At 30.7% G+C, this 11,872-nt stretch overlaps 1 protein-coding gene across 1 annotated transcript; it reads left to right on the top strand.

The window, feature by feature from the left end:
• Positions 1-1,451: 1,451 nt before the first annotated feature.
• On the top strand, positions 1,452-2,515 carry LOC145844632 (uncharacterized). The gene is made up of 4 exons (XM_082952033.1): positions 1,452-1,527; positions 1,732-1,944; positions 2,147-2,226; positions 2,391-2,515. Exons 1-3 carry the CDS (start codon positions 1,468-1,470, stop codon positions 2,177-2,179), a joined length of 306 nt encoding a protein of 101 aa, XP_082808159.1. The 5' UTR covers positions 1,452-1,467; the 3' UTR covers positions 2,180-2,226; positions 2,391-2,515.
• The last annotated feature ends 9,357 nt before the right edge of the window (positions 2,516-11,872 follow it).

The raw sequence follows: 11,872 nt of genomic DNA, 5'->3' as shown, positions 1-11,872 counted from the left end.
CTTTTTGAAAATGATTCAAAACTAAATTTGTAAAGAATAATGAACACAAAATGAAAATACAACAAACAAATGTAACAATTTCAACAGGCCAACCACTACCGCATGCGACTTGTACCGGATCAAGAGCTTGTTGATTTAGTGAAGAACCAAATCAAACCGGCGCTTGAGGCGGGAAAGAGAAAGGTGGTCAAAAAGAAGAGTACAGTGTACTTGGACGGGTGTAATTCTGCAGGTGAAGCAAACTCGAGTGTTCTAGCGCCCATCAGTGGGACAAACGTGCCTGCGATTGCCGCAGGGCAGCCTACTAGTGGTAGAGTACCTGAAACCTCATCAGGGCGAGTTGCTAAAGGGAGAGGGAGAGTTCCTGAAATAGTTTCAGCGACACCCGCAAGTGACCCTTCAACTTCAAGTCGGGTGCGTTCTAAAAACAGGTCTACTAAAAAACGAGGCGCGTCAACTTCCAGACGACCCAAAAGTCGCGGCGCCAAGGCAAGAAGTTCAGCTCGGTCCGATGCCGGCAGGCCAACAGCTTCAAGCAGGAGTAAGAAACGGACTACCGGTGGCAACGCGAGCGTTTCAGCGGGTGGCACAGCAAAGAGGCCAGGCGCGAACCACGCACGATCTTCAGCAAGTGGCGACCTGCCCACTTCAGAGCGACCCGCTGGTCGCAGCCGTGTGAAAGCTTTGGCAGATGGCAAAAACAACCGAAATAAATCGATTCGTGGCTACCAAGTGTGCTCTTTAGCTATGCCGGTTACAGCAAGTTCTACGGCGCTGCCCAAGCAGGCTGTACTGCCCACAAGCGGCAGCAACGCTGCGTCTGCCTCAGGGCAACTAACTGATAGGAACTCTTCTGCGGCTGACAGGTTCGTAGTACCGTTTAGCTGCACCGATACTGCTCGAGAGCTGTCAACCAGCAGTGATGTCGCTTCGGTCCGACCCCATAAAAATGCTCCGTCTCGGAGTACCGTTGCTGCTTTGAAGAAAAAACTGACGAGGAGAAGAAAAATCCCCGTCACCGCAACTTCTTCGTCTTCCTTCAGCATCAGCCTCGCCAGCGACCTGCGAGCTGGATCGAGTAACCACAGCGCCGCAAGCGGTCACTTCTTTTCGAGCGCTCCGATGACAGAGCAAAGGGGAGCGCTCGGGTTAGTTCCTGCTGTCAGTTCGATCCCTTCCACCGGCTACCCGGGTAACATCGTTGTTCCCCGCGCAAACAGACAAGGTGCGCAGCAAGGTGGTGTTAGCAACTTGCCGGGGCCTGCCATCATCGGTTACACCGTTGTAAAGTCCACGGGCGAGATTCGAGCTATCACAGACAAACAAGGTACTCAGCAAGGTGGTGTGAGCAATGTACCACGGCCATCCATCATCGGCGTGGAAGCTGTAGGGTCCAGTGGCAGCAGACAGATTCAGGCTCATACGAGCACGATGACAGCAACATACCAAAATGCAGTCCGAGCTGCGATGCTTTCCGGTTTCAATCGCAGCGGTGGTTCAAACAATCTTCAGCCCACGAGAAATTGGGTAAGTTGAGTTTTAATGTTGATAAAGTTGTTGTAACGTTTGAATAGAAAAGTTTTTAAGTTGTTTTATTTTACAAAAAGTTTCAAGGACCGGCTTGTATTACTTTTTAGTAATGTTGTTTAAGAAATTTTTCGGCCCTCTATTGTTTTTAAAACAGTTTAAACTACTAAAAAAAAGTTGCTTATTTTTCATTATTGCTTACAGAACACACAATACCGTGCCGGTATCAACATTTCACAATCAGCCAATAGCATTCCAGCAACTAACCAATCAGCCAATAGAATTCCAGCAATTAACCAATCAGCCAGCAGCATGAACATGGCAGGTTTCGGGAGAGCCAATCAGGTCGCTGGCAGTTTTAGGAGAGCCAATCAGGTTGCTGGTGGCTCAAACAACGCTCAGCCCACAAGAAATGGAGTAAGTGGAAACTTTATACTTGATAAAATGAATAATGTTCAATGTTGACTTTAAAGTTGTTTTACTAAACAAAAAAGACCGGCTTTTGTGTGATACCATTTTTTAGAAATGTTTTTTTTTTTTTTTTACACTTGTTTTTGCTTTTTAATCTATTCGAGTTATGAAAGTAAAAATTTTATATATTAATCATTGTTTTTCACAGTACGATTCCCAGCGGGCCCACAAACACAATTAGAGCCCAACCAGATACAACAAAGAAGCTTTGAACAAGTGCAGTAACATGTAAGTTTAAAAATAAAAATATTTAAGTAGATTTAAACTTTGAAATAAACATATAAGTTTGGTGTTTTTCAGCTTGTCAGATTTAAATTTTGAAACAAACTTACAGTATGTATGCAAAAAGTTTTATTTATTTTTGAATATTTACTTATTCCTTACTCTCACAGACGGTAGGGTAGAAGCATCAGAAGATTAAATTATTACAAGGAAGTACAGGGATCAAATTTACACGAGGTAACGATCAACTTCAGAAAGGACGAGGGGAAATGAAAGCAGTCGAACCCAAACCCCCTGAAAACATGTGTCTGGATTGCTGGCGCGCCAATGCAGTTGGAGAAGGGGAAACATAACGAACTGTTTTGAAGTTGATCGAATGAAGAAAAAGTAAACTGTTACCTAATTTGTATGTTTATAGTGTTTATTAGTAATGAAATTTTGTGATCAAACTATGTGTTTCTTTTCTGTCGAATTCTTCAGATGCTTCTTTCCGTCCACCAATATTATAATTTTGCACGAGTCTGCTTCTACTTTTCAAATGTTTCTTGATTTTTGTTTGTTGTTACGTCATAATTCTACGTTATATGACGTCACAAATCTATTTTTGAACAGTCTTACACAAGGGTCGGCAGCCTATTTAATGTCACGGGCCAAGTTTCTTAGTAAATGTTGCTCCCGGGCCACAGTTGTTAAAAATAGTAGAATTCATTGCTAATATTAAACATTTTAAACTAAAAGGGTAATAAAGTAACCAATAATACAGCATTAGTAAATAGTAGTTATCAAATAAAGTGTTTAGTTGTAATTTTATCACATAAACAATTTGTTTTTCATTTTCAAAAATTATTTAAGCAAGACAACAAAATACTGGCCGCATTTGGCCCGCGGGTCGCAGCTTGCCGATCCCTGGTCTGTACTGTTCCGCTAATTGTTTCCATGATTAGAAGCTTGCTAACTTAAGTAAAGCCATACCTTGCTTCAAGCTAGCTTCTAAAAAAATGTGTCTTTGTTGATCTTGTGTGTCTTTTTAAATATTTCATTGGCTAATCATAGCGCTTGTGAGATAACATTTGCTTGAAGCTTTCCATACTATATTAAGGCTTGTAGCTGGAAAACTTTTAAGTACATTTTTCTGTTCCGTCCCAAAGATACTTTAATTTACCTTGTGTTTCAGACAACTTTTAAGGAGCTGTCTTTTCAAGTTCCTTGATTGAAACATCTACTTACTACTACAGCTACTTAAACTGTATATGTTCCAAACGTAAATGTTGCGGTCTTCGCAAGTTCCTAGCTTGTGGTATCTGCTTTTATTTGCAGCTACTTTTATTCCAAACGTAAACTCTTCTAGCTCATAAAAGTAGTTCCGATTTCAGCCATTCACTTGATGAACATTCTTGTTTATCAATGAACTACTTTTGTCTCTCTGCCAATAGAGACAACTATTATATCTTATTCCAAATATAAGAAGTATGGTCTTCAGAGTGTCATATTAAGCAGTTGTTGTTTTAATTTCTTTAAATTTTAAATATCTTAGTTAGTCAATCCAAGTTAAAGCTTTAAATGCTGTCTAAGATATATTAATTGGTTATATTACTTTAATGATATTAAATTATTAATTATAATTGATACATTGTGAAATTATTGTTACATCAGTATGTTCAAAATCAGCTGCTTTATAAGGTACACATTGTTGATACTTGATAACATATATATTTATATATACCTCTTGTTTAGTATTCACTAGTTAAATAAATAGTAAACTGAAACCTGCTAAACTTACACATCTAATAACAAATTTTCTGGGCCATACTTCCACATAGAGTTCCTGGAGCTGGTAATAAAAACATGTAATAATTAAACATATGCACTCCAATATGTGTTTAATTAAAAGTTGGTTTAAAGATTTAAGCGTTTTTTCTGTCATAAAAATTAGATAACTTAAAGTCATGTATTTTTCATTTAAGTATAATTTGTTGAAAACATTAAGTTAAAAATTTTAAGTTACAATTTGTTGTTATGGTTTAAAGGGGCAGCTGAAAGTTTAGTTTTTTAATTAAGGATTAAAATAAAAGTTTACTTCAAACTAAATTGTTGAACAATTCAAATTCTTGTAAAATTATATTATTTTTGAAATTACTGATAAATAATTTAAAATTTCCAATTTTATATATATTTAAACATATGTGTCTGAGTAAGGTTTGTTTTTTATCTTATAATGATGTATGTGTCTGTTACAGCTAAGTAGTTTAGGTTATTAGTTTAGTATAAAGTATACTTTAATCACATATTAACATTTATATAAATGAATAGATTTAACAATTTAGATTATACGTAAATAGAACTAAAGCTGCGATAGATGTAGAATGACACGTATGTATATTAACTTGTACTGTCTAAACAGTATGAAAATACGTACCGAATCATATCTATGATTTAGCCGGGTTACATTTTCCTTACTTTTACATTCTACAGCTTCTTGTTTATTAAAACTGGAAAATGAACGGCCATGTCAGAACATATGCTTTTTGCGTTAATTGTACTTCAAGCATATTTTCCTAACACATCTTAATACAACATACAATTACGTGTGTTTATGCAAAGTTTAACAAATTTTGCACACAATTACCTTTAAAACATCAGCCATTGACATCAGATATATATGTTACCTCTTAATAGTGATGTTCGGCCATAAAGAGCATCTATCAATTATATATATATATATATATATATTAAAAATTTACTAATTATCACAATCAATATTGTTTTTGGTGGCTACCCTAATCATGTTGGTAATTTTCACACACATCTTAAAAATACACAAATTTATTTTCAGCTACACAACTTTTTAAACATTTTGGCTGAAGTTTTACCTACTGAGTTTTGAAAGTTCCTTAAAAAATTCAGGTACTTTAAATGAAATTTTTTTGCTACATTTTTTCCCTGGTGGTTATATTAATTGTAGTAAAGTTGTTTTCATTTTTTCTATCTTGTGTCTTTTCCTTTGATTTAATTGATATCTGTGTTTTTTTATTGGCGTATTGGTTGTTATACTCAATTTGAGTATGTCTGAATTTCACTTTTTGATGATTATTGAATGAAATTAATTAATTTTTATCAAAATAGTTTGTTTTACAAAACATTATCCTTAATTTTGATCTGAAAAAAAAAAATGTTTTATCTGTTTTTAAAAGTCTTTTTTGCATAATTATTATTTTTATAAGTATAATCTACCCAATTTTAAAAGTTTAGTCATTTTAAATTTAATTTTTATTATCTTTGTGATCAAACTTAACTTTAAAAAATTAGAATTTTAAAGCAATTTTTAATTAATAGCTATATCGATTCCGTCTATATTTTTTATTGAATTTGAAAGTTGTTATATAAAAAAATGTTTTACACGTTCTTTATGTTATTAGTAAGTTTGTAGGTTAAAATTCAAACAAATGTAAATCAAAATATATAGTTTAAAATAACTTTATAAATTTAAGCAAGTAAAAACAAAAATAAAGGATAGTAAAACACAAATACTTAATGAAAATTAACTAGTTTAATTTATTTGTTGAGAATTACAACAACTTTAAAATAGTTTATTTTTTAGATTTAAACTCTGAAAAAACATACAAGCTCATCTTACATGTTTGTAATAAGCGTTGTGTATCATTTTACAATGCAAAAGGTTATTAAACGTTTATAGCTCTCAAATTTATTTTTAAAAATTCAGTGAAGACAAGTTTTAATTAGCTCGTTTTTGATGAAATTATTTTACAGCTAATTATATTAGTTTTAGTTGTTCAACGTGAAAAGCTGTTTAAACAAATCAAAAATATTAGTTATGTTGTCAAAAGCGCGCAATTTTTTTGAGATTTAAAGATGCCAAAAGTTTAATGTTTAATAAAAAAGCGCGCAAAAATATTTAACAAAAAATTGTGCGCTGTAACCCCTCAAACCAATAAAAACGCGCAATTTCACGATTCTCGAAAAGTTAACTCTCACACAGCGTTACCGGTGGAACGCAATCAAGCGTTAAATCAAACAACTGTGTATTGCGTTCGCACCGTTTCCAGACCCTTGAACGGTCGAATTGAAACTTACGCTGGTGCTTGAAACAACATATTTATATTGAGTGTCATTTCAACAGCTCTTTAAAAATTTTAGTTGAGTTATAGCTGTTCATATACAGGTACTTGAGTCGACCTTTGAACGTCTGAATTTGATAAAAAAATAAAGTTAATGTTAAAACGTACTTTTGGTTTGGGTTTTAATACATTTTTGTTTGGGTTAAAATTGTTTTAGTAGTTATTAATAATTTATTTGTTTCAAATTAATTTTTTAATGATTAATAAGTTAATAAGAAAAACTATAATTTTATGCAAAAAGTTTTCTGATCTCAATAAAAGCAAGTTTGCATATTATTACTTATGTTTTACTGACACTTAAAAGGATATTAGAATTACGAAAAAATTAAAACAATCTATCAGCAATTTGTTGAGGAAAACTGTATATATCAATAATAAGTCTGTAACAAATTAAGGATTTGTTTGTAACAGTATTGTAAGTATTATGAATAAATTTGTGATTATACTTTTTATAGTTAGTACCAATAGTTTAATTTATTATTGATTAAATTAATTAATTTATGATTAACAAAATTAAAACTTAGTTTTAAAACTATTTTACAATAACATCTATGAATATATATTAATAAACAATGAATAAGTTTAACAAATTGTTTAAAAAGTACTGGTTTTAGAAAGACCAGACCAAAGAGATTAAAACAAAAAACATTTTCAAAAAATGTTTTTTTCATTTATTAGGTGTCATACTTTAAAAATATTAAACTAAAATAAAAAAGTTTTTATAAATATACTCGACAGTTATTTTTCAACGTTTTGAAAAAATTTATTTTAATACTTTAGAAATTACAAAGCATGAGTCAAAAACATTAAACGCTTAAGCGCAAGAAAGCACAGACAGAGAACTATCTGATGCAATACGAGCATTGTCTACCGTTACGCTTCGGTGGAAACTCGTGATCAATGTTTTTGGCGCGCAAAATTAATCGAGCGTGTCGAAAACGCCGCTGGTAACGCATACATAGCGTCTGGCTGGCTACTTAATATACATTTGCATAAATCTGGAATGTAAATGTGTTTAAGTAGCAATCTTGATTTTAGTAAAGATTTTTCGACTAATAAAATATTACTTTGTAGCAGTAAAATTATATAAGCATAATGTTTGCTGTTTGATATTACACAGTTGTAATTTATGTCGTTTTTCAAATGTATTTTTTAAAGCAAGGTAAGGCTTCCTAAAGTAATAAAATGTACTAAGCTACTAGTTGAATTTAATGTTAATATTTGTAATCATATTTTAGAACAAAATACATACAAACTTTTGAAAAAATACTTTAAGAAAGTAAAAACAAAATTAAACTTGTTTATCAAATGGCTTTATGGCTCAAAGGGAAATATTAAAAGATACGTTACTAATGAAATTATGATAATGTAAGCTTTTGTAAAAATAATTATGTTTTGTAAAGATTTAATTGTGACGTGTTTCGACGTCATTAACTATGAAGTTTTATAATCCGCTATGCATTGTCACTGTCACGAACAAATCTGTTTAAAGCCAAACAAAAAACATATGTTTTAATAATCAACAAGCTTTGTTTGGAAGGTGAAACGAAAACTCGTAAGATATGTAAAAATATTTTACATAGAAAAATTATTTCAACCAAAACACTATAATTTTTTTTTAGACTATGGTTCATTTATATAAAATATAAGCAATTTAATCGACTTAATTAGCAAAACAGTTATTTTAAAAGTTAAAGTTTGCTCATTAATTTCAAAAATTATCTTAAATAAATTCACTATTATCCATTTACGATTAATGTACTTTTTGTTAAAATCAAATTGTTAAAAAAACGAGATTATGTTTACTGAGCTACATCTACGTTTATACTTAGGTACATAAGGTTTTATTTACATACAATAGTAGTTTTACTTTAATCAAGTTTATTTTATTCCCACAATAAATGATATACCACAGTTTAGTTTTCTAATTTTTATACAATCGAAAAATCAGTAAAGTTTAAATTGTTAATATGTTTAGAACTATTTACATAAAGTTTAATTAAGATCAGGTTTCTCAAACCAATTTTCATAAACGCTCCTTTTTCCCAAAATTATAAAATGATCCCCACCCAATAAAACCCCAGAATCATGTAAATTTCAAACCTCTTGTAAGTTGTGCCGAAGACCATTTTTTCGCTCTTAATTACAAATCGCAGAATATCTATTGTAAGTTTCAAATTTGTTGTAAAATTTACTAAAGTACCCTTATCCCCCATTTACTAGACACGCACCCTTTTGCAGCTTGTAGCCAACTTGGCTTGCTAAGGTAGCCCACTTTGGCAAAAATGGTTTGAAGCGTTCTTTTATTGCAGTTTTAAAAGCATAATTCAAACGAAACTGTTTTGAGTGTTTTAAGAAGTTTAGTGATGTACATCTATTGATTTCAAAAGGTGGGCACAGTAGGTTAATAACTGAAGAAAATATCTTTGCAACCTAAAATATTAGTTTTACGGCTTATCTGCTATTAAAACTAACGTTTAAATTATATAAATACTTTGATGTTTAACAACAAGCTAAAAATAATCAGCTAGTAAAAATTAGTTTTTTAAAGCAACAAAAAATATAACACAAGGTTATTCTAAAAACAGTTTTAACTTTTTATCTAAGTTTCTGTGCTAGTAAAATATTTCAATATAAGTTAAGTTGAACAGTTTGAGAAACATATGTCAAAAGCAGGATTTCCCAAAGTGAGCAACGACCCTTTAGTAAATTTAAGGCTATCAGGAGATAAAAGTAAGGGGGAGAATACAATAAATGGATAGTTAAATGGCTAAAGGCAATATCTAACGAAAAATAGGGCAATTGTTTTTCAACTTATTGCCAAGTGAAAGATTATGAAAAGAGCTGATAAAATATAGTCTAGAGTTTCTAAAATCTTTTTCCGTATACTACTATTAGAATATTTTATTTTATGAGTTACTGGATTAAAAAAATGTACATCACAACCTTGTAACGCAGCCTTTTAAAATAAAATAAAAGTATTTAAAAAACGAGTATAACTGTTTTTGTTGTCCTTGACAAGCGTTAAACTGCAGCCGAAAGGTTTTTTCGCACACCAAGTCTTTAGAGCAAACTTTTTGAGCGATTTATTTTTCGTTCAATAAACAATGTTATGTTGTGCTGATACACACTCTACAACTTTTTTTTTTTGATTCTTAACTCTTAGTATCTTTTTCATGCTAGAAATATAAATCAAGTACATTTTTGAGAAACCTAGAGAGTTTTTCAACGAAGAATATTAAAAAAAAAGTAGTTTATTAAACTAAAGTAGTTATGATTATAAGTCTTAATAAATATAAATTTAAAATGAAATTTATAAAACTATTCGTTTACAACCAATAAACCAAAAGTCTGTATTTTTTCTACCAATGGGCTAATACTTTATATGTATGCTTATGTTTAAAACCCTAGTCCAGAATCGGTAGGCTTTTATGAGAAAAAACAATATTTATTGTAAAAAGTTCTTCGGTTGCAATAGTATCTTTGAAAAACTTATTATTATATTTAAAAATACTACAAGAGCAAATGTGTATTGAAATAGGAATAAAACAGGTAGTACAGTTCACTCACAAGAAAATATTTTAAAACTTTTATTATGTAAAGTTTTCTGCTTCTGCACAACTTTTAGTAGTATGAAGGGCGTCGCGGGCCGAATGTTTTGCTTGGCGGGCCACATATTGCCGATACATACTCTAGTGTTTTGCAAATCATAATAAAATGATCATTAAATAAAAAACACAGTTTTATCATAGCCAACAGCAGATTTGTAATTTTTGTGTAGCAGTTTTTAGCATTAATCTAAGTGATACATTAACCGTTTATTCGAAATAATGAGCAACATTTTCTAATGTAGTTTAAAGATTCAGAGAGCAGATTTTTTTTAGCAACTTATTAAATAGTTCAAAACTCTTAATTTATAACAAACATCAACTTTTTTAGAAAAAAAAAAAATTTGATAACAATGGGTACTGTGTTTACACATCTTCGAAATAACAATTTTTTTTGAGTTTAAATTTTATCTGTTTAATAAACAAGCCAAAGTTAGAGATTTCATTTCAATCAGTGATTTTCAACCACTGCTTTCAACAACATTATAAAAAGTTATTATGTCCCGTTTATATTAGCATGCTAGTAATCTAATAAATATGGTTGAATTTGTTGTTGGATTAGAAAATATGCTTATATAAAATTAAAAGAAATTTTCATATAGCTAACTAAATTATAAGCAATAAAGGTTTTCAAAACTGAAGTCGTTAAAGAACTTGTCATACTAATGAAAAAAATAAAGTTATGAAACTGGCATGACAAAACCCTCTTGTCTCACGGCGCACGAAAGTCCAAGCTTAGGCTTCGTAGACTTTTACCAATACTTGTTTTGTCTAATGAAAAAAAAAGGAAAATAAAATATCTAAAGGGTACTTTATTTTTCTTTAGTGTATGCATTTCCAAAAACTCTTAGAAAACGTAAGATTTTAGTCAGAACATAAACAAACGTAGGATTTAGCTTTTTAAGTACTTGTTAGAGTTTTACAATTTTCCAAACCTCTCTACCGAAACATATTAGTGTAATTTTTTGTAAATTTAAAATGGCTTTTTTTTTTAATATTCGTAAATTACATAAGTTCGTAGATAGATATTTCTCTTTAAACACTAAAACAGTTTGTTTAAGCCAAACATCCTTGAACGATACTAGAATCAAGTAAAATTTAGGGTAGAATTTGTGTTTCAGCACTTACAATACTTAGCTTATTTGTGTTTAACTCAATCCAGTCTTTGTGAAAAAAATCCTCATCTACCGACAAGAGTATTTGCTTACTTTTGCTATATTTTAGTTTGTTATTTTTCAATTTTCACAAAAAAAAATTTTCGTTATTGTAACTTTCTACAAAAAATAGTTAAAAAAAAATCAATTTTTGTTATTATAAACCTGATTTAGCCGCTGAGAAACAATAAAGAAATTGAAGATGTACTTAAATTAGTTTGGTATATTTATTCTTTATCTTGGTTCAGTAACAGTAGTGTAACTATAAAAGAAACCAACATTCAAAAAACAATAAACTCAATGTTACTACAAAACCTGTATGATTGTTTATTTTTACTTTATAGAAAAGTTGCTTGCACTAAACTAAAAAGTAGTATAAAAGTATTCCAAGTAAGAAAATTTCAAAACTAAGTATTTCCTCTAAACATTTATTGGAAAGCAACGTATTTATTAAAAGTTAAGAATGAGTTAAAAACTTTTAGTTTTATACTCATTTACCTTTTGGTCTAGGGGAACACTCTTCAAAGTTTTTTACATTGTTTATTTACAAAAAAAAGTTACATTTGTTAATAAAAGAATAGTAAAAGCAATATCAATTTCAAGATTTGTATTTTTTTTCAAGTTGTAGATTTACGAACTTGTACAGTACAGACCTACTTTAAAAGTATCAATTAATATTTTATCTTATTTTACTCTAAAGTACAGACTCTAGCTTGACATTTTTTGATTAAGTTATTTTAATTTTTGTTTTGAA

This window comes from Thalia democratica, chromosome 9, assembly GCF_965202585.1.
Source record: "Thalia democratica chromosome 9, ktThaDemo2.hap1.1, whole genome shotgun sequence".
Classification (NCBI taxonomy): Eukaryota; Metazoa; Chordata; class Thaliacea; order Salpida; family Salpidae; genus Thalia; species Thalia democratica.
Note: the sequence above shows the minus strand (reverse complement) of the source record. Positions and strands in the feature narration are given on the sequence as shown.

Bases quoted from the DNA above. Each gene is read 5' to 3' on its own strand.
- LOC145844632 (XM_082952033.1), top strand. From the start codon at position 1,468: ATGCTTTCCGGTTTCAATCGCAGCGGTGGTTCAAACAATCTTCAGCCC. The intron at 1,528-1,731 runs GTAAGTTGAGTT...TATTGCTTACAG, and splicing joins TTCAGCCCACGAGAAATTGG to AACACACAATACCGTGCCGG. The intron at 1,945-2,146 runs GTAAGTGGAAAC...TGTTTTTCACAG, and splicing joins CTCAGCCCACAAGAAATGGA to TACGATTCCCAGCGGGCCCA.